This window comes from Geotrypetes seraphini, chromosome 3 (genome assembly GCF_902459505.1).
Source record: "Geotrypetes seraphini chromosome 3, aGeoSer1.1, whole genome shotgun sequence".
Lineage (NCBI taxonomy): Eukaryota > Metazoa > Chordata > Amphibia > Gymnophiona > Dermophiidae > Geotrypetes > Geotrypetes seraphini.
This window is the reverse complement of record NC_047086.1, coordinates 100,131,887-100,156,973: the sequence shown is the minus strand read 5'-3', so window position 1 is coordinate 100,156,973 and position 25,087 is coordinate 100,131,887. Positions and strand designations below refer to the sequence as shown.

The following is a 25,087-nucleotide window of genomic DNA, read 5'->3' as shown; positions in this document are numbered from 1 at the left end:
CCCTGAATCTACCACCCCTCAACCTCAAATTATGTCCTTTGGTTTTACCATTTTCCTTTCTCTGGAAAAGATTTTGTTCTACGTTAATACCCTTCAAGTATTTGAACGTCTGAATCATATCTCCCCTGTCTCTCCTTTCCTCTAGGGTATACATATTCAGGGCTTCCAGTCTCTCCTCATACGTCTTCTGGCGCAAGCCTCCTATCATTTTCATCGCCCGCCTCAAGTCTTCTTACGTCTTTCGCCAGATACGGTCTCCAAAACTGAACACAATACTCCAAGTGGGGCCTCACCAATGACCTGTACAGGGGCATCAACACCTTCTTCCTTCTACTGACTACGCCTCTCTTTATACAGCCCAGCATCCTTCTGGCAGCAGCCACTGCCTTGTCACACTATTTTTTCGCCTTTAGATCTTCGGACACTATCACCCCAAGGTCCCTCTCCCCGTCCGTGCATATCAGCTTCTCTCCTCCCAGCATATACGGTTCCTTCCTATTATTAATCCCCAAATGCATTACTCTGCATTTCTTTGCATTGAATTTTAGTTGCCAGGCATTAGACCATTCCTCTAACTTTTGCAGATCCTTTTTCATATTTTCCACTCCCTCTTCGGTGTCTACTCTGTTACAAATCTTGGTATCATCTGCAAAAAGGCACACTTTTCCTTCTAACCCTTCAGCAATGTCACTCACATACATATTGAACAGGATTGGCCCCAGCACCGAACCCTGAGGGACTCCACTAGTCACTTTTCCTTCCTTCGAGCGACTTCCATTAACCACCACCCTCTGGCGTCTGACCGACAGCCAGTTTCTGACCCAGTTCACCACTTTGGGTCCTAACTTCAGCCCTTCAAGTTTGTTCAACAGCCTCCTATGAGGAACTGTATCAAAGGCTTTGCTGAAATCCAAGTAAATTACATCTAGCATATGTCCTCGATCCAGCTCTCTGGTCACCCAATCAAAAAATTCAATCAGGTTCGTTTGGCACGATTTACCTTTTGTAAAGCCATGTTGCCTCGGATCCTACCCATTAGATTCAAGGAAGTACACTATCCTTTCTTTCAGCAACACTTCCATTATTTTTCCAACAACTGAAGTGAGGCTCACCGGCCTGTAGTTTCCTGCTTCATCCCTGTGGCCACTTTTATGAATAGGGACCACATCCGCTCTCCTCCAATCCCCAGGAATCACTCCCATCTCCAGAGATTTGTTGAACAAGTCTTTAATAGGACTCGCCAGAACCTCTCTGAGCTCCCTTAGTATCCTGGGATGGATCCCGTCTGGTCCCATCGCTTTGTCCACCTTCAGTTTTTCAAGTTGCTCATAAACACCCTCCTCCGTGAACGGCGCAGAATCTACTCCATTTTCTCGTGTAACTTTGCCAGACAATCTCGGTCCTTCTCCAGGATTTTCTTCTGTGAACACAGAACAGAAGTATTTGTTTAGCACATTTGCTTTCTCCTCATCACTCTCCACATATTTGTTCCCAGCATCTTTTAGCCTAGCAATTCCATTTTTTATCTTCCTCCTTTCACTAATATATCTGAAAAAATTTTTATCTCCCTTTTTTACATTTTTAGCCATTTGTTCTTCCGCCTGTGCCTTCGCCAAACGTATCTCTCTCTTGGCTTCTTTCAGTTTCACCCTGTAGTCCTTTCTGCTCTCCTCTTCTTGGTTTTTTTTATATTTCATGTGCTCAGAAAAGTGTTTGGATTTCTACAATTCCTGGATTGCGGGAAGGGGTTGAACACCTAGCGTACTGAATCCTCCAGAGACTAACAAAGAAGATTATTGAAGGTGAAAATCTAATCTTCCATTCTTCAGATATATCAAATACAAGCTACTTTTTTATTGATTGTAATTAGCTTTAATCTGGCATGCATGCTTCTCATCCATGAGAATTTGATAAAATGATATATGTTAAATTGTTTATAAGGGGTAGAAAATTTATTTGTAAAACTAGATTACAGATGCCCGGATAAAAAAGATCTCTTTTTTTTTTTTCCCCCTCCCCCACCTGGTGTTTTTTGGCCAGATACTCTCTGGCTGAGACAGGTGGTTGTGTTGAACATATTAGATTTTTATTTTGTGGTGTCTTGTAATTTGCTTCCCTTCGTTAGTCCATCTTCTGTTAATGCAGGCAGGGAGAAGTTCCAGGCTGCTGTGTATCTTTAGGCTGTTCTCATACCCCGTGTTCATCAAACCCATCTTTCCATAGTATGTTCCAATTTCTATGCGATCTTGTTCTTTAGATTACTGCTTCCCTCATTAGATACCAGAGTTTTTGAGGGTTTAATACAGTGGTCATTTTCTAGTTTCGGCTATTTTATGGAATCGTCAATTAATTATTCTCTATTTTTTAAATTAGGTCTTGTTGTTTTTATAATGGGTGAATGCTGCCATTATATTCACAACTGTGCATAGATAAATTCTTAAACCAAGTGTAGTGACAATTCTCAAAGTAAATTTTAATGATATATGGAGCAGATTAAGACAGACAAAATATTGTATTTGCAAAACTGAGTTATGCTTTACTTGTAAAATGTCTTTGTTCTAGCGTCTTGAAGAACTGAAGCAGCAATGTTTGGAAAAAGAGAGACGCTTCCAAAGCATTGCATGTTTAACTGAAATGAAAGATCAACTAGAAAACCTTAAACATCAAATGGCTTGGGCAGTGGTAATGTTCGCTATTATTTTGATACTAACCATTATAATTTTCAAAATAACATTATACAAAAATACAACGTTATATAAAAATATATGTATTTTTCTTCTTTTAGGTTAATGAGCTTGAGAAACAGCTTAGCCCAATCAGAGACCAGCTTAATGTTGAGGAAAGCCGTACTGTGAAGTTTGATCAAAAAGTAGATGAATGGCAGGTATGTGTACTTTTTTTTTGTTTTTTGTTTTACTGTTTCTAACAGTGGCCAATGTAGGTCACAAGTACATGGCAAGATCCCAAAAGAGTAAAACAGATTTTATGCTGCATATCCTAGAAATAAACAGTGGATTTTACCAAGTCCATCTTAATAATGGTTTATTAAATGATACATTTTTTTCATTAAGATAATTTAAATTGGGGTATAGTTATCAACATGGGTTACCATTAATATGTGCTATTTTAACACAAATTTGTAGTAATTTAGCAAATGTTCAGCAAACACTTTACTGATAGCGTACTGCTATTCAGTTATTTCAGAGGCACACATCCATTCAAATCACTATACAATTAAATTATATAAAGACCACACAGTGGGAAAAATCAGACCTCACTTATTTGGCTCCTTGATTTACAATGCTAGGAATGATTAAGAAGGGGATCACGAACAGATCGGAGAAGGTTATCATGCCACTGTACCGGGCCATGGTACACCCACACCTGGAATACTGCATCCAGCACTGTTCGCTGTACATGAAGGATATTGTACTACTTGAAAGGGTCCAGAGAAGAGTGACTAAAATGGTTAAGGGGCTGGAGGATTTGCCGTAAAGTGAGAGATTAGCAAAACCGGGCCTCTTCTCCCTTGAAAAGAGGAGACTGAGAGGGGACATGATCGAAAAATTCAAGATAATGAAGGGAATAGACAGTAGATAAAGATAGGTTTTTCACCCTCTCCAAGGTAGAGAGAACGAGAGGGCACTCTCTAAAGTTAAAAGGGGATAGATTCCGTACAAACGTAAGGAAGTTCTTATTCACCCGGAGAGTGGTAGAAATCTGGAATGCTCTTCTGGAGGCTGTTATAGGGGAAAGCACCCTCCAGGGATTCAAGACAAGTTCCTGCTGAACCAGAACGTACGCAGGTAAGGCTAGATTCAATCAGGGCACTGGTTTTTGACCTAAGGGCCGCCGTGTGAGTGGACTGTTGGGCACAATGGACCACTGGTCTGATCCAGCAGTGGCAATTCTTATGTTCTTAAAAAAAAAATAAAAATCTAATGGAACTTCAAAATGGTCATGCTTCATTTTTTTATCCACAACAATAAACTTAAGCAATATGACTTCAATTATTTCTAGTTGAAAATTTCAAAAATGTAGCCATGCATGGACTTCAGAGAACTGTTTGAAGCACTTAATATATAACAAGAGAGTTTACTTATCGTGATCTCTTTGGACAATGCTCTGCAAGTGTTCTCCTTGCTTCAAAATTCTGTGCTACATAAGGCAAAATTCTCATTTCAAACTCCTGACAGGGGCCCTCCTGTTTTGCCTTAAAAAAAGCTGCATCAGGGGGTGCAAGTCAGTTTCACTCTACTATAACATTGTGTGGATACAAAATGAAACATGATTGTTTTGAAAATCAAGATTGAATGCGAGTCATTACTATTTATTTTGAGGAATTTTTTTTTTTTTTTTTACAGAACTATGATGACACAAGCTCCATTAGATTTTTTGTAAATCAAAGAGCCAAATAAGTGAGGTCTTTTTTTTCCACTATGTGGTCTTTTATATAATTTCATTGTATTGTGATTTGAATGGATGTGTGTCCCTGCAATAACCCAACAGCAGTACATTATTAGTGAAGTGTATGTTGAATATTTAAAATGTCTGTGTCCATTAGGATACAGTGTAATTTAGCGAATGTCCCATTTTATGCAATAAGACCTAGTTACTGGTCTTAATGATGATTCATGTTGATAATAGAGAATGACACGGTGGCTGTTACCCGTAGCTAGCCGTGGGTAACTTGCTGAAATGGGTACAGAAAAAAAAAGTGGTTGCTGTGGGTACAGGGACAAGGTCATTCACTGCCCCATGGAACGGTGAATGGCCTTGTCTCCACATTTAAGTGAGGGAACGCGTGCGGTCACCAATAGCGTGGTCCAGCAACCATCTCCCTCCCTTCACTTATCTTCGTGGCGATTTTCATTTTCCAGTGGCACGAGCCTTTCACTTTCAACAAGTTGCGCATGGCTGCTTCAAACTTCTCCTCTGACGCAACTGGAAACAGGAAGTTGCATCATAGAAATTTCAAGCAGCCCCATGCGACTTGATGAAAGGCTTGGGTGATTGGGAGGGTGAGGTTCTGGACCACATGAAGGGTGCTGAACGGACGTGGAAAGAGAGGGGGAGGGGAGAGAGGAACAGAGGCTGCATGGAAATGAGTAGGGGGAGAGAGGGAAACATGCTGCATGGAAATGGGTAGGAGAGAGGGGAACATGCTGAGAGAAAGAGGAAGGGGAGGGAGGAGCAGACACTGCATGGATATGGGTAGAAGAGAGAGAGGGGATCATGCTAGAAGGAGGGAGGAAGGAAGGGGGCTGAAGGGAATAAGAGAGAGAGAGGGGGAAGAGAGGAACAGATGCTGCATAGAAATGGGTAGGAGAGAGAAGCATGGAAATGGGTAGGAGAGAGAGAGGGGAACATGCTGGGAGGAAGGAAGGGGGCTGAAGAGGAGAGAGAGAAGGGGGAGAGGAGAGAGGAACTGACGCTGCGTGGAAATGGGTAGGAGAGAGGGGAACACGCTGGAAGAAGGAAGGGAACTGCTGGACCACGCAAAGGGCACTGAAGGGAAGTGGAGAGAGAGGGGGAGAGGAACAGATACATGGGAGAGAGAGGGGAACACACTGCATGGGAATGGGTAGGAGAGAGAGGGGAACACGATGGAAAGAAGTGGAAGGGGAGGGAGGAGCAGATGCATGGAAATGGGTAGGAGAGAAAGAGGGGAATGCGGATATGTAGATATGCGGAATATAAAGTATTGGGGGGAAAAAAAAAAGTTATACGTGAAGAACATTTTTAATAGTGCATCTAAGTCTGATTTGGATGTCCTGAGAAGTACGTCCAAAATTTGGATGCTGAAAACATCCATTTTCAAAACCGCTAGACGTCCATCTTTTTTCCCCCAAATCAGCTATCTTGGCTGTCAGGATATCCGACCTTAGGACACTTAACTTTTTTGCCCATTTTCGACTACAATTTCAAAACATCTAAATCCAAACCATTTGGACATGGGAGGGGCCAGCATTGTAATGGACTAGCCCACACAGACATGCCGACAGAGCAGTGGGGCACCTTTCAAGTCACTACTGTGAACTTCACATAAAAGGGTGCCAGATGTTCATCTCACTATAACCCCTTTATAATTTAAGGTGAGCCCTCCAAAACTCCCCCAAAATCTACTATACCCACCTCTCTACCACCCCAATAGCCCTTATTGCTGCAGGTGGCACTTATATTGCAGTGTAATAGGGTTTTGGTGGTTTCACACTTTTCCACTATAAATGTAGTAGGTAGCATAGCTTATGGGCATGGGTCCTTCTCTCTGTGGTTCACTAGCCCACTCACCAGGCTACTTAAGACACCTGTGTGATGCTCTTCTAGGATTTCCCATACCAAATGCTGCTGTTCTAGAGATAGGTAAGTACTGTTTCATTCAGACCTTTGGGGGAGTAGGAGGGTCAGTGACAACTGGGGGAGAATGGGGGGAGTCATTACTTAATCTCTCCTGTGGTCATTGGGTCAATTTTGGGTTCATTTTTCATACTTAGATGTCCGGAGCTAGACCTGTTTTAAAAGTGTCTAAGTTCCATCCTGTAAGTGTTTGCCTTGGTAAAATTCACTCTACAGGCTGACCAAACTATATTCTTAAATAAACCATTAAAGGTATTTTTTTTTTCATATGTATGGACCTTCAGACCGCAATCGGTACTAAACTCAGACAGATGGTAACGGAACCCACTAGAGCCCAGGCGATCCTAGACCTGGTACTCACCAACGGGGAAAGCGTCTCAGAGGTCTCGGTAGGAGATACGCTAGCCTCCAGCGATCATAACATGGTATGGTTCAACCTTGGGAAAGGATCCCCTAAATCAATTACAAAAACAAAGGTGCTCCAATTCCGGGGCACCGACTTCGCACGCATGGGGGATTTCGTTCATCAGACGCTGCAGGACCATGCAGGGACCAGCAATGTGGAAACTATGTGGTCGTACCTAAAATCATCCATACATGAAGCAACTAATCGCTACATAAAATCAGTAGATAAACGACAAAGAAACAACAAACCCCAATGGTTCACTGAAGAGATCTCGCACCTCATTAAGGAAAAGAAAAAAGCATTTCTTTCCTACAAACGTACGCAGAGAAGAGAAACTAAAGTAGAATATAAGACCAGATCTGCAACGGTCAAAACAGCAGTTAGGGAGACCAAACTTCGAGTGGAAGAAACTCTGGCAAAGAACATTAAAAAAGGGGACAAATCCTTCTTTAGGTATATCAGTGATAGGAAAAGGAATACAGACGGTATAGTACGCCTTAGACAACCGGACGGGAACTACACGGTGGCGGATTCAGAAAAAGCAGAACTACTAAATGAATATTTCTGCTCAGTCTTCACCTGCGAAGCACCGGGACACGGACCACAGTTGATGATAAAACAAGACGTGGATGACCCGTTTCAGAATTTTGAGTTCACACCTGGGGACGTTTACAACGAACTGGCAAGGCTAAAGGTAAACAAGGCCATGGGACCGGACAATTTACACCCAAGAGTGCTCAGAGAATTGAGAGACGTTCTGGCGGAACCGTTAGCAGTGCTCTTCAATCTCTCACTAAGTACGGGGAAAGTTCCGTTAGATTGGAAAACAGCCAACGTCATTCCTCTACATAAAAAGGGTTGCAAGGCTGAGGCTGCAAACTATAGACCGGTAAGCCTCACCTCAATAGTGTGTAAACTCATGGAAACACTAATTAAGTATAAATTAGATACGATCCTGAACGAGGGAAATCTCCGGGATCCCAGCCAACATGGATTCACCAAGGGTAGGTCATGCCAGTCAAATCTAATCAACTTCTTTGACTGGGTAACAAGAAGACTGGACTCAGGAGAGTCCTTGGACGTCGTGTACCTGGACTTCAGCAAAGCGTTCGACAGCGTCCCACACCGCAGGCTGCTGAACAAGATGAAATCGATGGGATTAGGAGAGACTCTAACTGCATGGGTTAAAGATTGGCTTAATGGCAGACTTCAGAGGGTGGTAGTTAACGGTACCCGCTCTAAAATGTCGGAGGTGACTAGCGGAGTGCCACAGGGTTCGGTCCTGGGCCCACTCCTCTTCAACATATTCATTGGGGATCTGACTCAAGGGCTTCAAGGCAAAGTAACCTTATTCGCTGATGACGCCAAACTATGCAATATAGTAAACGGCCATAATCTACAAGATGCTATGGAGCAAGACCTGCGTACTTTAGAAAGTTGGTCCTTGATGTGGCAGCTGGGCTTTAACGCCAAGAAATGTAAGGTCATGCATCTCGGCAACGGAAATCCTTGCAGAACTTACACCCTGAATGGAGAAACATTAACCAGGACTACGGCAGAACGAGACTTAGGAGTAATCATCAGTGCTGACATGAAAGCAGCCACTCAAGTGGAGAAGGCTTCATCTAAAGCACAGCAGATGATAGGTTGTATCAAGAGAAGCTTCGTCAACAGGAAACCTGAAGTCATGATGCCATTGTACAGAGCCATGGTGAGACCTCATCTGGAGTACTGTGTGCAATTCTGGAGGCCACATTACCGTAAGGATGTGCTCAGAATTGAGTCGGTTCAGCGGATGGCCACCAGGATGGTCTCGGGGCTAAAGGGTCTCCCGTACGAGGAAAGACTGAGCAAATTGCAGCTCTACACTCTTGAAGAGCGTAGGGAGAGGGGAGACATGATTGAGACATTTAAGTACATCACGGGACGGGTCGAGGTGGAAGAGGATATCTTTCTTCTCAGGGGACCCTCGACCACAAGAGGACATCCGCTCAAACTCAGGGGAGGGAAGTTTCGTGGAGACGCAAGGAAGTACTTCTTCACGGAGAGAGTGATCGAGCATTGGAACAAGCTTCCAGTGCAGGTGGTCGAGGCACGCAGCATCCCAGACTTCAAGAACAAATGGGATACCCATGTGGGATCCCTACGGGGTCATGCCAAGGGATAGGGTCACTAGGACTTGAATGAGCGGGTCAGTAGAGTGACAGTATAATTACAATTATACTTAAGGGGTCAGAAGACTTAAGAGGGTGGGTAAATAGTGTGGGCAGACTTGATGGGCTATATGGCCCTTATCTGCCGTCATCTTTATATGTTTCTATGTTTCTATGCTTGTATTCTTCGTCGGTCCAACCTTTATTAGTGTTTGTCATTTTTATTTTTTCAACTATTTCTTAAAATCTCTTTTATATATATGACACCATAACATCACTTAGCTTATAGTGATTGTGTCTTGTCTTCACCTCTCCCGACATGCATGTTTCACAAAGAAACCTTTCTTCAGGGTCGAGGGAAACTACAACATAAAAACTACATACATTCCTTACTTTCTCCTACTTATGACAAACTACAACAGATACTGCCTAACTTAAAAAGATTTCTAGACCAATTTTATACAGTAAAAATCAGCGCTTACCGTTTGAGGGAGCTGCATATAAACTTTGTAACTTAGCCACGGTGCCCAATTACTGGCATTAAATACAACTGGCCTAACGCACAACATAGGACGTCTTGACGTCATCAAAGTCCCAGTACGTGGCTCAGCTGTGACAGGACCGAACCCGGAAGTGTCAGGCTCTCACAGGATAGAAAGCCATTCGATTTCCTCGTTTAATCCTGTGGGAGCCAGGGATTTTAATTTATATATCCATTTCTGTTCTTTGAAAGCCATATATATAGAAGAGATTTTAAGAAATAGTTGAAAAAATAAAAATGACATAAACACTAATCAAGGTTGGACTGACAAAGAATACAAGCATTCAAGAGTTTAGTACCGATTGCGGTCTGAAGGTCCATACATAGGAAAAAAATATACTTTTAATGGTTTATTTAAGAATATAGTTTGGTCAGCCTGTAGAGTGAATTTTACCAAGACAAACATTTACATGATTTAATTGATTTAACAACAGTGGCTTTTGAATAATGTTTGTAAGTTCCATCCTGGACATCTTGGGAAATGTTCGATTATCACTGCAAGACATCAAAGTGCTAAGCTCATCTAAAGCCTGCCTATAACATGCCTTCAATACGCCCCCTCGAACTCTGGATGCACAGTTGCTAAGAAGCTTAGTAAGATGTTCAGAAACTTGTTTTTGAAAATTGGCACTTGGGAAATTTTGTCGAGGAAAAACTACAAAACTCCTAAATTGTTTCTCAGAAATCAAAAACTGAATGACCGTCAACAAATTGCAATTAAATGCCTCCAAAATAGACACAACCTCGTATCATGAAATTGTACTGTAACTTCATATTGTAACCTGTTAACTGTATTTTATGTATGTTTTAACCTGTAATCCGTTCTGAACGCCTTGGGGAAAATGGGATAGAAAACTAACTAACTAAATAAATAAATGCCATTTTTTGGACGTCTTAGTGTTTTGAAAATGAGTCCCATAATCTTCAATAACTGACAATGCTCTCTCACTGAGAGCCAATACAAAAGGGCCATATAACTGAACACTTTAGATCTTGTCAGTCTAAAGATCAAACAGCCAAATTCTGTAGCTATTGCAAATTTGTTCAGTATCATGCCAAACCAATAATCCAGATCACACAGGAACAAATCTTGCACTGCAATACATATAAATACATCATCTAGATCAGGGGTAGGCATTTCCTGTCCTCAAGAACCACAATCCAGTCAGGTTTTCAAGATTTCCACAATGAATATGCATGAGATTAATTTGCATGGAGTGCTTACATTGTTTACAAATCAATTTCATGCATATTCATTGTGGAAATCTTGAAAACCCGACTGGGTTGTGGCTCTTGAGGACCGGAAATGCCTACCCTTGATCTAGATACAGCTGAATCTATTACTGTATCACTATATTGATATTTTTTTTTATTTTTCTTTCCAGCTTATGATTTATCTTTAATCTTATCTATTGTTTTGCCTTTTGTCTTTGTTTTGTTCTATTTCTATCATTTAAATTTCTCCAGAATTCTACTGTTCAACGGCTCCCCCTTCTGCTTCTATTCCTTTCTCTCCTCTCTTCTACCTTCCAAAGTATTTAGATCAATGCTGTTTTGTTAAAATGTTTATTTTATTTTTATTTTTCCTCTAACTCTACTTTTCACTTCTCTGTTACCCTCCAGGTACTTTAGTTAGATTGTGAGCCTTCGGGACAGTAAGGGAATTTTTCAAGTACCTTTCTTATTTCTAATCTTAATGTATATTTTCTGTAAACCGCTTAGAACTTAACGGATGTAGCGGTATATAAGAAATAAATTACATTACATTACATATATTGGGCAACATATCAAGATATGTTTAAAAATATGGCTGAATGGGACAAGCCATGTTTTAGCTGTAAGTTATCTTTTAGCTGTTTGTGCATATAACTTTGTATATCTGTTGCTTTAAAGGGTAGGGTAAATGAAGCAGAAGAAAAGTTCAAAGAAATTCAAGATAGATTGGAGAAGGTAAATGAGGAAGCACGAGCCCTGAAACCCCAGTGCATTTCTTTGAAATCAGATATGCTGGCAACAAAAAGAGAATACAATGAAGCTGAGGTGAGAGAATAGTTGGAATACATCTGAAAAATCTAACATTGTAAGTTCAGGACTTGTTGTGATACCCAAAAGAACAAAAAGTGGTAAGTGTTTATAATTCAGATGCTTAAGGATAAGCAGCAGCTTTCCCATTTCTTCCTGATTAATTAAACTTTTCTCCTTGAACTCACTTAACCCTTGTTAAGCCCAGCTGCATTAACTGCTTTCAAAACATCGCTGAGAAACAGATTCCACAGAATAATTGTGCATTGAGTGGAAATTGCTAACTATTGGCTTCATGGAGTATACTAAAAATTATACAGGAATCAAAACACACTTTGGAATCCCTTTGGGTAGAAATTCCTTGTTTAAAGGGAAAAAGAATGGAGATAGGATGAACAGACAGATGCTGAAATGTTATCTGAAATTAGGGAGGTTAACAAACTGGGTGCCTTCACAATTTAATTTTCCTCTTTTTTTTTTTTTTTTTTTCTTCTTTAACAATTTCTTTCTTTTTTTTAACAATTTTCGTTTTTGGGGCCTTTTGCCATTTGGGGCCTCTTCCCATGCCCAGGAGCATCAACGATTTTCAGCTTCACTGCTCCTCAAGCTCTCTCCTCATTAAGTCCTTTGACCTAGCATCGGTTGTTTTCCCATACTGACCCACACTCTTGGTGTGTTCAGTGCCTTGAACCCGAACACTTAAATATCTTCTGCAAACTTGGCACATGCTTACAAACTCAAACATTAAAGGCAAGGAAACTTCAATATGAGAAACTTTTTGATGTGACATTGAAAGCATCTACTGTGCTTGGGAATTAAGATGCTGATGTTTACCGCACTCCAACATCAATGGCTGCATCGACACCTGCATAGGCTCCCTCGGCACCAGAGTGCATTGATCCCACCTATGCATCCTCCTTTGTTGTCCGCTTTGGTACTACCATCATTTGATGTTAGAAAGAAGGCTAAAAAACACAGGCATGGTTTACAACCATCACCCTCTCAATCCTCTTGTTCTTCTTCTACATTGATGTATCCCCAAGCATTGATGTTGAGACAATCATTCTCCATCTCTTCAAGTGCTCTCTCCTAGACAGCTTTCCTCACCTCAGAGCTCGAGCTTTCCTACATCTCAATGCCTAGAGGCCTCAGCACCTTCTGTACCGCCGTTGATATCGGTGCCTTCTATCCAACATCAGCTTAAATTATTTAATATCTATATCAATGACCTAGAAGAAGGAACATCCAGTGAGATCATCAAGTTTGCAGATGACACAAAGCTATGCCGGGCAATCAGATCGCAAAAGGATAGCGAGAAACTTCAGATTGATTTGTGTCAGTTAGAGAAATGGGCGGAGAAATGGCAGATGAAGTTTAATGTGGAGAAATGTAAAGTAATGCATTTAGGCAGAAAGAATAAGGAACACGAGTATATAATGTCAGGTGCAACTCTGGGTAAGAGCGAACAAGAAAAGGACCTGGGTATACTGATAGATAGGACCCTGAAACCATCAGCACAATGTGCGGTGGCGGCAAAGAAAGCAAATAGAGTGTTGGGCATGATAAAGAAGGGAATCACGAGTAGATCAGAGCAATGGTCAGACCCCACTTGGAATACTGCATCCAACATTGGTCTCCCAACCTAAAGAAGGATATAAAACTGCTGGAGAGGGTGCAAAGATGAGCAACAAAACTAGTAAAAGGTATGGAGAAACTGGAATACGAGGATCGACTTAAGAGACTGGGATTGTTCTCCCTTGAGAAAAGGAGACTGCGAGGGGACATGATCGAGACCTTCAAAATACTGAAAGGAATCGACAAAATAGAGCAGAAAAAACTATTTACATTGTCCAATTTGACACGGACAAGAGGACATGGAATGAAGCTAAGAGGGGACAAGTTCAGGACTAATATCAGGAAGTTCTACTTCACTCAGAGAGTGGTTGACACCTGGAATGCTCTCCAAGAGGAGGTTATTGCGGAATCGATCGTCCTAGGATTCAAAAGCAAACTAGATGCACATCTCCTTACGAGAGGCATAGAAGGATATGGATGAGTAAAAAATTACGCCAGGGGTACACCTGACAGGGCATCCGCGTGTGCGGAATGCCGGACTAGATGGACCGAAGGTCTGATCCAGAGATGGCGCTTGTTATGTTCTTAAACTTCTACTACTACAAGGGCTCACTGGCATTCTGCAACCTCCATCAATACAAATTGCAGCAAGCCCAGTACTGGCCTTCACTTCGGCCCAATCATCTGATGTGTCTAAGCATTGATCACGGCGTCGATCTAGGTTACTTCATCACCGACCTTCCTCTTGGAACTCCATCCAAGCATTGAGATCACAATGTCATAACTCATCGAGGCATTCCTCGACCCATTCTAGGCACTTGTCTTAATGCTCCTCCTGATGTTGTCATATCAGATCATTGCATAAAGACTCTGATTATGTGCCTTGACACTTCAACAAACAAGATTCATGTGGCATCATGTGGCATACCTTTCAACCCTTTTCCTTCGATGCCATGCAGAAGGTCTCCAGAAAACATTTCTTTTGCTACCTTCATTCATCAGATAAGCCAAGATCTACCCATTAGAGCACAATTGATAGAATGTCTGTATTATGAGGACTCATGATATTATTTGGCTATATTTCCATGGTTAATCTTCACATGCAACACATATATCCCCCCAGACATTCTCATATCAATTTTTTGGATCATCAGCAAGCTTCTTCAGAATTTGTGATGATAGTAAATTCACCACAAAAACTCCATTCATCATTGGATCAATAGTTTAAAAAAAAAAATTCAATTTTCTTCTTATTTTTTCTTTCTTATTTCTTTTTGCACTATGTAATAAAAGCCACTTATCTGTTTGGACTTAATGCAAGGAGTGCCTCTCCTGAACTAGGAATCAGTTACTGGCAAATACTGTTGAGCGAGGTTAAATACCATCATAAAGAGAAAAGATAAAAAGAGAATGCAAATAATTCTATGGAATTAATGTAACAGCGCTGGAGGAGCCTTGACCCTGATGAAGTTGAATAGAACCAAAAACCAATTGGCACGAACATTTTGCTCCTGGTGAGAACAGACACCGGCATAAAGATATCAATTTAATAAGACATTAGTACGGGCATAATTAACCCTTTAATTAACATTTGGCCCCAGGCAGGAACTCATAGGTGACACGCACCAGACTGAAAGTCTAAATAAGACCTGTCCCATACATCATTATGTGACGAATGGAGTTTTTGTGATGAATATCATCACAAATTCTGAAGAAGCTTGCTGAGGATCCAAAAAATTGATATGAGAATGTCTGGGGCGGAGTGGGGGGGGGTGGGTATATATGTTGTATGTGGATTATGAGGACAGGCATAAAGAATACATAAACCTTCCAATACATAGTGTCCTCAATGACGCTCTGATTAAGACCTGGGAGACTTCATTAACAGTTTCTGCTGCCCCTACCAAACTAGAATCTTTATATTCAGCCCTCTCCGGGTTTCCATGCCACTCAACTTCCACATCAGTCGTTGGTTTGTTAGTCCAATCAGCCATACAGCATGCCCATAGTTCCAGGACATACCCTAGCACATCCCAAGGAAGAGAAGGCAAAGCATTAGATAAGTTTGGCCACCGTATTTTCCAAGCCTCTTAGTTTCTTCATTGAAAATTCCTCATGCAAAGAGAAAGGGAATTGTCCAGACTGTGTCCTCTCCTGCCCGCACTTCGTCCTCTGTTCAGTCGACTCTCAACAGATTCGTGGTTGGACCCATTCCGAAACTGCTAAGTCAGAAGAGTCCTGCTGTAGAAAGTGGTGATGAAGAGCCGCTTTTTGTTGTGGGACATGATGCTACTCTGTTCCCGCCAGCTGCTATCATACCGCTGTGTCTAGCACAGGCACGGGGCTGACCTGAGACTGAAGCAGGGACCGATGAGGTCACTATTGTGGATCGAGAGGAGGGGAGGCCCGATGAATCAATTACCCATGCTGTGAGTAAGGAAGCAGTTCTTTAATTGCTCCCACAAAAGTTACCCTGGAGGGCATTTGGAAGGTTCTGCAAAAGTTGAATGCCAGAGAAATCTATATAAGAAATTACTCAGTTGACGTGAAAGATTGAGAATTTATCTCATAACTTGGATATGGTGAAAAATGACTCTCTAGATCAAGTTAAACAGGTTTAGAGTGAAGTGAAAAGTCTTAAAAAGACATTTTCTGAGATTATTAAGAATAAAAATGTTATCCATTGGAAAATGGAACAAATTGAGAATTATAACAGGAGGATTAACCTAGGAGTGTTGAACTTTCCCAAATCTATCCTTTCTATGGATTTCTTCAAAAAATATTTAACTGAGATTCTTTCTATGCCTATTCAGGCTATTCCTCTTCTTAGTAAGATATATTATCTCTCACAACGATCAATGAATGGAGGATTGGATTTGAGTAGGAATCAAGTTGAACGTCAGGAAAAAGCTCAAGAAGATTTTAATCCATTGGAAGATATTTGTAATGTGTTGGAGATTGGATGTGGTGGAAAGAGCAACTTTGATTGTTTCATTTGTTTTTGAGCAAGATTTAAATATATAACTCTCAAAAGTTGTTACGTGGGCAAAAATTTTTAATATATCCAGATGTAGTGAAAATGACACAAGATACCGTGTTTCCCCCAAAATAAGACAGTGTCATATTAATTTTGGGCCCAAAAAAGGTACTAGCTTTTATTTTATGCTCTGTTTATTTCTCGTGTCTTTACTTTTTTAAAAAAAAACTTCTCGCAGCTCACCAACTGTCTCAATTTAGAGCAGAAACCACATGACTGTAGTCAGTGCCGGTATCAGTGGCAAGGCATATAGTTGAGGTTCCTCTAAACACAGAAAATCTGGGGAGGTAGGAAAAATGGGGGGAGGGACTCAACCCTTTCGAGTGTGGCACCCCTGAGGTCGGTAGAAACCCCAAGAGGGTTCCCCAAGCTCTATCCGGACAGCAAAAGGGACCAGAAAAATTCCCTAACCCAAACCCTAACAGGCCCAAACCAACTTCAGCATTACCAACCCCCCAGAGCATTAAGATCTAAAGGGAAGATGCGTCTGTCAATGGATGGGTTTGTTCATATGCACTATGAAAAGATGAGAGCAACTGTGATTTCCATGGCAGGTTTTATGAAACAAATTGAAAGGACCACTGAGATCACTTTCAGATATTCTGAAATTTAAAAGGGTCTTGAAAACTACTTTGTTTATAGAAGCTTTTATTTAGAGAATAATGCTATAATGAATTTTTAGGACTTGTATGTTGTTTGAGGTTTAAGCGGGCTAGAAATGTAATAAATAAATAAATATTATTTATCAGACATCTCATGCCATGCTAAAGAGCACTAACTTCTTTAGCCTTTTCTTATACACCAGGGGTGTCAAACTCAGGCCCGCGGATCAAATCTGGCCCTCGATGTAATTATATTTGGCCTGGAAGACAATACCAAATGTTTACTTGAGCTGGCCCGCTGCTAGGCAGTTTTTGACACAGTCAGCTCATGTCCCCATTAGACACGTCATCATGTTTGACATTCTTACAAGTTCCTGCAGCATTCTTCGGCTCTCTTTACAGTCTCACACTGCATCGCAGTAGCACTGGACTCTTCTGCAATTGTTTTTTTTTTTTGTAAGTATTCCTGCTTTAAAAGTTCTTGTCACAACTTTGAGAGTATTCTAATGTTTGCTCTTGGGATAGTGATTGTCAATGTGTTCCTGGGGATTTTTGCCTTGGTGGGGGACAGTGCTGGGTATAGTGAGTTCTCCAGCAGACTGGACTGTGCAGCTGCTTTCTCCTCCTCGCCAGTGCCTGGGGGGAGGAGGGGACATGGACGGGTGAGAGTCGTTCTGGGTCCCGGACCGAGGGAAGGGGAGATGATGCTGTTCAAAGAAGAGCGACCAAGATGATAAAAAAGGATGTAACTCCTCTTGTATGAGGAAAGACTAAAATGGTTAGGGCTCTTCTGGTTGGAAAAGAGACGTCTGAGGGGAGATATGATTGAAGTCTACAAAATCCTGAGTCGAGTAAAACAGGTACAAGTGGATCGATTTTTCACTCCATCAAAAATTACAAAGACTAGGTGACACTCCATGAAGTTACAGAGAAATACTTTTAAAACCAATAGGAGGAAATTTTTTTTCACTCGGAGAATAGTTAAGCTCTGGAACGCATTGCCAGAGGTTGTGGTAAGAGCGGATAGCATAGCTGGTTTTAAGAAAGATTTGGACAAGTTCCTGGAGGAAAAGTCTATAGTCTGTTATTGAGAAAGACATGGGGGGAAGCCACTGCTTGCCCTGGATCGGTAGCATGGAATATTGCTACTCCTTAGGTTTTGGCCAGGTACTAGTGACCTGGATTGGCCACTGTGAGAACAGGCTACTGGGCTTGATGGGACCATTGGTCTGACCCAATAAGGCTATTCTTATGTTCTTACTCTCTGTCCGCCATAGGCCTCACAGTGGTGGATAGAAGAGCCTGAGAGGAGGTTCAATTCAAATTATCCCGTTGTAGCTGCTGCCCCAGGAAGGAAACACTGTCACCACTTTTCTATATGCACGTTTCTTTCCAAATCTGTTATTTAATTCAGCAGTGGCTAGGCTGGGTTCTATGTAAAATGTGACAACACCATCGAAGGAAGATAGGATACGATCTGAGCCAGGTACAGCTTTTTGAGCTGCCAAAGTAAAGCCAAACTTAAGCAGAGGTGAAACAGGAGAGGCATCTGTATCAACTGGGTTGGATAAATTCAGTTGCATAGCAAAAAGCGGGACAAAATCTTCAACTGTTCTGGATCCAGAACTTTTTCTCCTCATCTAGTATTTTCTGTCCTCTTGGCTTTTCCTATTTTTGAGAGATTTCCCTTTTTTCGCTCCTGCTTTTAATATAGGTTCACCATTTGTCTCTAGCAATGTACAAAGGTTTTACAGCTACTAGTTTTTACTGTTTCATACCTCAATTGTAGACATTTTTTTCAATAAATATCAAGGTTGGCCCGCAACTTTGTCCAAGTTTTTAATTTTGGCCCACTGCAATTGTTTGACACCACGCATTTACTACTGTGTATCTATTTTACTCAGATTTTCAGTAAATATGCAAAAATGAATTTAAAACAAGGCCACAACAATACACACTACCACACCTTAATGGTATGGCCAGTAGGAAAAAGGAGGTATTGATGCCCCTGTATAAGACTTTGGTGAGACCTCATTTAGAATATTGTGTACAATTCTGGAGGCCGAACCTTCTAAAAGATATAAAAAGGATGGAGTTGGTCCAGAGGAAAGTTACTAAAATGGTGTGTGGTCTTCATCATAAGGCATATGGGGACAGACTTAAAGATCTCAATCTGTATACTTTGAAGGAAAGGCGGGAGAGAGGAGATATGATAGAGATGTTTAAATACCTTTGTAATGTAAATGCACATGAGTCGAGTCTCTTTCATTTGAAAGGAAACCAATGAGAGGGCATAGGATGAAGTTAAGAGGTGATAGGCTTCAAAGTAATCTATGGAAATACGTTTTTTACAGAAAGGGGTGGTAGATGCATAGAACAGTCTCCCAGAAGAGGTTGTGGAGACAGAGACTATCTGAATTCAAAAGGGCATGGGATAGGCACGTGGGATCTCTCAGAGAGCGAAAAAGATAATGGTTACTGCGGATGGGCAGACTAGATGGGCCATTTGGCCTTTATCCGCCATCATACAGATAAATTGCTCCTGAATCATAAGAACATACATAAGAACATAAGCAATGCCTCTGCTGGGTCAGACCTGAGGTCCATCTTGCCCAGCAGTCCGCTCATGCGGCGGCCCAACAGGTCCAGGACCTGAGTAGTAATCCTCTATTTATACCCTTCTATTCCCTTTTCCAGCAGGAAAATGTCCAATCCTCTCTTAAATCCCAGTACTGTATTCTGCCCTATAACGTCCTCTGGAAGCGCATTCCAAGTGTCCACCACACGTTGGGTAAATAAGAACTTCCTGGCATTTGTATTGAATCTGTCCCCTTTCAACTTTTCCGAATGACCTCTTGTTCTTTTATTTTTTGAAAGTTTGAAGAATCTGTCCCTCTCTATGCCCCTCATGATCTTATAAGTCTCTATCATATCCCCTCTAAGTCTCCTCTTCTCCAGGGAAAAGAGACCCAGTTTTTCCAATCTCTCAGCATATGAAAGGTTTTCCATCCCTTTTATCAGACGTGCCGCTCTTCTCTGAACTCTCTCGAGTAACGCCATATCCTTCTTAAGGTATGGCGACCAAAACTGGACACAGTATTCCAGGTGTGGGCGCACCATCGCCCGATACAGCGGCAGGATAACTTCTTTCTTCCTGGCTATAATACCCTTCTTGATTATACCTAGCATTCTATTCGCTCTCTTAGCGGCCGCTGCGCACTGTGCAGTCGGCTTCATTGACCTGTCCACCATTACCCCCAAGTCCCTCTCTTGGGTACTCTCATTCAATAACATCCCTCCCATCGTATAGTTGTACCTCGGGTTTCTGCTTCCCACATGCAATACTTTACATTTCTCAACGTTGAACTTCATTTGCCATTTTGTCGCCCATTCTCCTAGTTTGTTCAAGTCCCTTTGCAATTCCTCACAGTCCTCTTTAGTCCGAGCTTCCCTAAATAGTTTGGTGTCATCTGCAAATTTTATTATCTCACACTTCGTCCCTGTTTCTAGATCATTTATGAATATATTAAATAACAGCGGCCCGAGCGGTTTCAGCAATCACGGTTTCGATTATTCACGTTTTTTAGCTTGCTGGCTCCTCCCCCCAAATTATATCAGCTTGCATGGAGAAATCACTGATTCCAAGCATTTACAGAGAAAATTGCTGATTCCCAGCACTTTCTTCACCGTGTTTTGCCTCTCCTTCAGGAACAGGCCAGGTCTCCCACCATGTTATTCGCGGTTTCACCATATTCACAATGGTTTTTAATAGAACACAGCAAATAACATATGAAAAAGCTATTTGCGGTTTTTCTGTATTTGCAGTTTTGTTAATGCCATATCACAGCAAATACGAAGGGAGAAGTGTATTGTTTTTTTCTTATTTCTTCTCTAAAAAATTAAACTGTAACATTATCTTATGCGTTAGATCGCTGTCGGCCGGGGAACTCTTGCTGACATGTTTCGCCTATTTAGACTTTCTCAAGGCTGTCCCCTATTTCTACCACAGTCCACCATCCAGTCTTTCTATTTGATTGACAAGACTTGGCATAAACATAAGTTAAACATAAATGATATATACATCACTGATAGAGTTGTACGCCTCATCTATGCCAGTGACTGGGAAATCCTGGTTGCACTCAAACACAGAGAATTCAGTAGGCAAAATCCTTTGGACGTCCACAGAAAAGATCTCTGAGTTTGAATGCCACCTGCTCCCACCTTTTATACATTATCCAGGCTGGATAATGAATTCATAATAATAAGGCTGGCATTCCGTGGACAAAACATCCATGTTTGGACACTCAGGAACTAGCCAAATTCCAGAGTGAACCAAAGACATTGTCATTCCTGTCTCCAGGTCCTAATTTCAAGTAATTTAAGTGAGGTAGTTGCACACATGGAATAAATATTATTTGCGTGTTTTCAATTATACTTAAAACTTTGCTTTTCAGAATAGCTTGTATATGAGGTAATCAAGTTCAAAATAGAGCATGACACTGGGATAAATTTTCCTTCATCCCCACAGGACCTTAAATTCCCATCCCATCCCCATGAGTTTTGTCACTGTCCCTGTCCTATTCCTGTAAGCTCTTCCTTAACCTCACAAGCCTCAAACACTCAGAGAACCCTAATTAATACCTAATTCAGGTCAGAAGCACTGTTTTCTGCTCTGTTTTAAACAGGAAGTTTGAGCACTGTTTCTAACTTTAGATCTTTTATCCCCTCCCCCTCCCCTCTTTACTCAACAAAATCTTCTTGCCATTCAATCTATGTGACAAATAGTGTTCAATACCACCAGAAAAGCAATTTTTGCTCCTGTTGCACCAACAATGTGGAATGCTCTTCCCATTAACCTTAGACAAGAAAGTTGTCTTTCAAAGTTTAAAACAGGTTTCAAAGCTTTTCTATTGAAAGATGCCTTAGGAACCTAAATTAGAACAACCTATTTAAGTAATAAACCACCTTTTTATTTATTGTCTTCTCTCTTGCTCTATCCCTTTTATTTATTTATATAACATTTATATCCTAAGTGGTTTTATATTCATGTACTTTATCATATCATATTCCTTCTCTGTCCCGGTGGGCTCAAACTCTATCTAGTGTACCTGGGGTAATGGGGGAATTAAGTGACTTGCCCAGGATCATAAGGAGCAGCGAGGGATTTGAACCAAGGACCTCGGGGTGCTGAGCCTGAGCTCTAACCACTGAGCCACACACTCCCACACTTCTATCTCCATTTCTCCTTATCTATCCCCTTCCACATTCCCTTTTGGTTTGCTCCTCCTCCTTTCCTTTTTATTTTAATATGTATCCATACCCCATTTTTCATTTTGTGTCATGTTTGTCTGTCCTTTGCAGTTTTAAAATACAATGTATGTTCCCCTTATTTAGTTATTTTTTCCTGTTTTATTTTTTAAATTGTATAGGCTTTATAGGCGGTATATGAAATAAAATAAAACTTGAAACTTTTACTAAGCTGCACTAGAGGTTTCTACTGTGGCCTGGAGCGCTACCATGCTTTGATGCTTATAGAATTGTAACCTCTCTCCCTTTTACTAAGCTGCAGTAGAACGCTAAATGCTTTAACACTCGTAGAATTCTATGAGAGTTGGAGCAGTGTTGGAGAATTTAGTGCTCTGGACTGTGGTTGAAATCTCTACTGCGGCTTAGTAAAAAGGGGAGGTTAGTTTGTTACAGCTTAGGTTCTACCTCTGGTAAAACACTTTACTTTTAAAATTATTGGAAAATGGTTGTATACTATATTAAAATTTGCCTTTTTTTCTCTCTTTTTTTATTTTAAATGAAGACTATGCCAGACCCTGCTCTACCAGAGACTATCTCTAACAGAAAGTTCAAGTTTTAAAACTGTAAAACTATAAAAGGCTTTTTATTCTATGGAGAGTAGCTAAGTAAAGTTTGCTCTTTTAAGATCAAGACTGTCTGTATAAAGGAACCTAAAATTTAACTTTTATGCCCAAACTTATCAAAGCTCAGAGCAAAATAATGTATACTTACCCAGAGATAAGTTTTCTGTTCCTCTCCTCTCAAAAAGATGTGTCCTCTTCTCCTGACCTCCCAGAATGAGAATGTCCGCTTCCCTCTTTTCTCTCATCTCAGAAAGATATTTCTTTGAAGTTTTATGCTTTCTTTTTACAATATTCCAGCTGATATATTTGATAAGTCTTCAATATTTTGAGGGGATTATTTGATTTAACTCTGAAATCAGAGGATCTTAAATAAGGGTGACTACCTTATTTGTTGCTTGGGGTGACTACTGTGTGTGTTGCTTAATCATTTTTTAAAGTTCTCCTTTAGAAAATAGAAATATGCATATGATGTTTTGAATTCTTACTTTCGGTAAAAATGTTTTCTTTGGAGGTCTTTTGTAACCGACACCGAACTGAATTAAAACGACTAGAACGAGATGATCAGCAGCTTCGCATGCGAATTGAGGAACTGAGAAAAAGGTAAACCAGACTTGAGTATTTGAGGTCTCTTAAAGCTGTGAAATCATCTTTATTAGGTAACTTGAGACGGTTCATAAGCAGAGTGATTTTTCTCTGTTGATAACATAAATGAATCTGTCACACAAGGGGTTGATGCCATATGACAGCAGTGACAGGAATGTTTCTTTCATAGAAATACAGAATGTGGAATGCTGAAGTTTCAATATATTGATGAAGCAATGGTGCAGAGAGCGTAGATTTAAATTTGTTAGGAATCAGGCAGCATTCTGAGGAAGGGAGAGACTTTCAAAAGAATAAGCTCCGTCTTAACCAGGGTGGAAGCAGGGCAATAGAGGCCGAGTGCAGTGCTAAGAATAGCAGTGGTTTCAGCTCAAAAAAGGGCTTTTCTAACTAAAAATGTTGGTGTCTGTATTAAAGGAGGCATAGCCCATGATGAAACTAAAAGTGAAACGGTAGGGCAGCCGTCGGGCATAAAGATAAGTGCCTTTTCTTTACAGCACTATATAGCATTTTACAGCACTCCATGCACCCTATAATTTATGCAGAGCCTGTTGTAAATTAAATAAAAGTATTTGTTGCACATGCCATTTGCACATGCCATTTGCTAAGACCAATGATGAAAACACCACCCCAGTAAGGGCACGAATAAAATTAGAAGTAGTGCCTTGGGTGTTTGAGGTCTAGCAAGAAATCCACTTAATTTAGTTTTGTCCTCATTATCTGGTATTTATATTTATTGGACATTTCTTGAAGTTTTCTTATTCAGTTGATTTCTTCATGTATAAATGCCATGAAATATAATCAAATAAAGTAATAATAAAAAAATTTCTCTCTAGCATATTGTTAATATCCAGGCCACAGGAGGTTTCTCAGATTCCTAGTAAGGAGCATCTTTCTCTGTCTGTCCTTTCATGCCATCTTCCCTCCTAAATTCCTCCTGTATTTGAATAAAATGATTAGCTGTCTTTGCAGCTTATCAGCGCAAAATGTGAGGGGGTAAGAGATGTGGTTCTCTTTATGAACAGTTGACTGCTCAAGGTTACGATTGGAGAGGAGTTGTTGAGGGGTTAATTAAACTAAAAATAGACTAAGCAATGAAACCAGTTGGAATTTCTGGCAGTTCTGCTGTCTGATTTTTCAGTGCCTTTTTATTTAGAATTCTCCCAATAGACTGGAGGTATGCATATGTGGATTCTCTTCACAAAAGCAGGAATAAGGTGAAAGTTTGGAAAGAGTGATCATGGGTTGACACAGGGATCTGGGTCCCTGTGCTGCAGGGGTCACAGATCCTACCTTTTCCCCCTCCCAACCCCCCTTATCCAATATCTCTGCTGCTCCCCTACACCCTGGTCCAACATATATCTTCCTTTTGAGGCAAACATCTCCCTTTCTCTCCTTTTTCTGTTCCCAGGTTCACCTCTCTCACACATTTACTTCATAAGTTCCATTAGCTGTGAGAAAATTGCCTCCCACGAGTTTTGATTTTCTCACAGATAATGTTATTGACCTGCTCAGGAGGGAACTGGTGGGTTATACTAAATTATGGAATTTTTTTGACCTTTGATGACAGTGAGTTTACATTGATACAGCTTTATGCTGTTTGTATGTCCCTTGTGTGGTTTTGAGGTCTTTTTTTCTCTACTTTTGATTAATGAAGTGGCCCACCAGCCTCTTCCTTAGCAGAAGAGTTTCGTTTGATATTGCTAAGCTCTGTGTTACACCAGGCATAGGGATCTTTTATCTACTTGGGTATAGAACTGTGTTCTGACCCAGCAGTTATATTCAGTTAACCTTTCTATACTTATTACTCATGCTAGGCACTATTTACAGAGATGATCAGGACTCCCTTTAATAACATAAGAATAGCCTTACTGGGTCAGACTAATGGTCCATCAAGCCCAGTAGCCTGTGCCAATCCAGGTCA

At 40.9% G+C, this 25,087-nt stretch overlaps 1 protein-coding gene across 1 annotated transcript in view; it reads left to right on the top strand.

The window, feature by feature from the left end:
* The window catches only part of SMC6 (structural maintenance of chromosomes 6), a 295,141-nt gene that overhangs the window by 104,161 nt on the left and 165,893 nt on the right, over nt 1-25,087 (top strand). Inside the window, 4 exon segments of the mRNA XM_033937259.1 lie at nt 2,563-2,682; nt 2,786-2,884; nt 11,351-11,497; nt 23,075-23,163. Coding sequence (XP_033793150.1) covers nt 2,563-2,682; nt 2,786-2,884; nt 11,351-11,497; nt 23,075-23,163 — 455 coding nt within the window.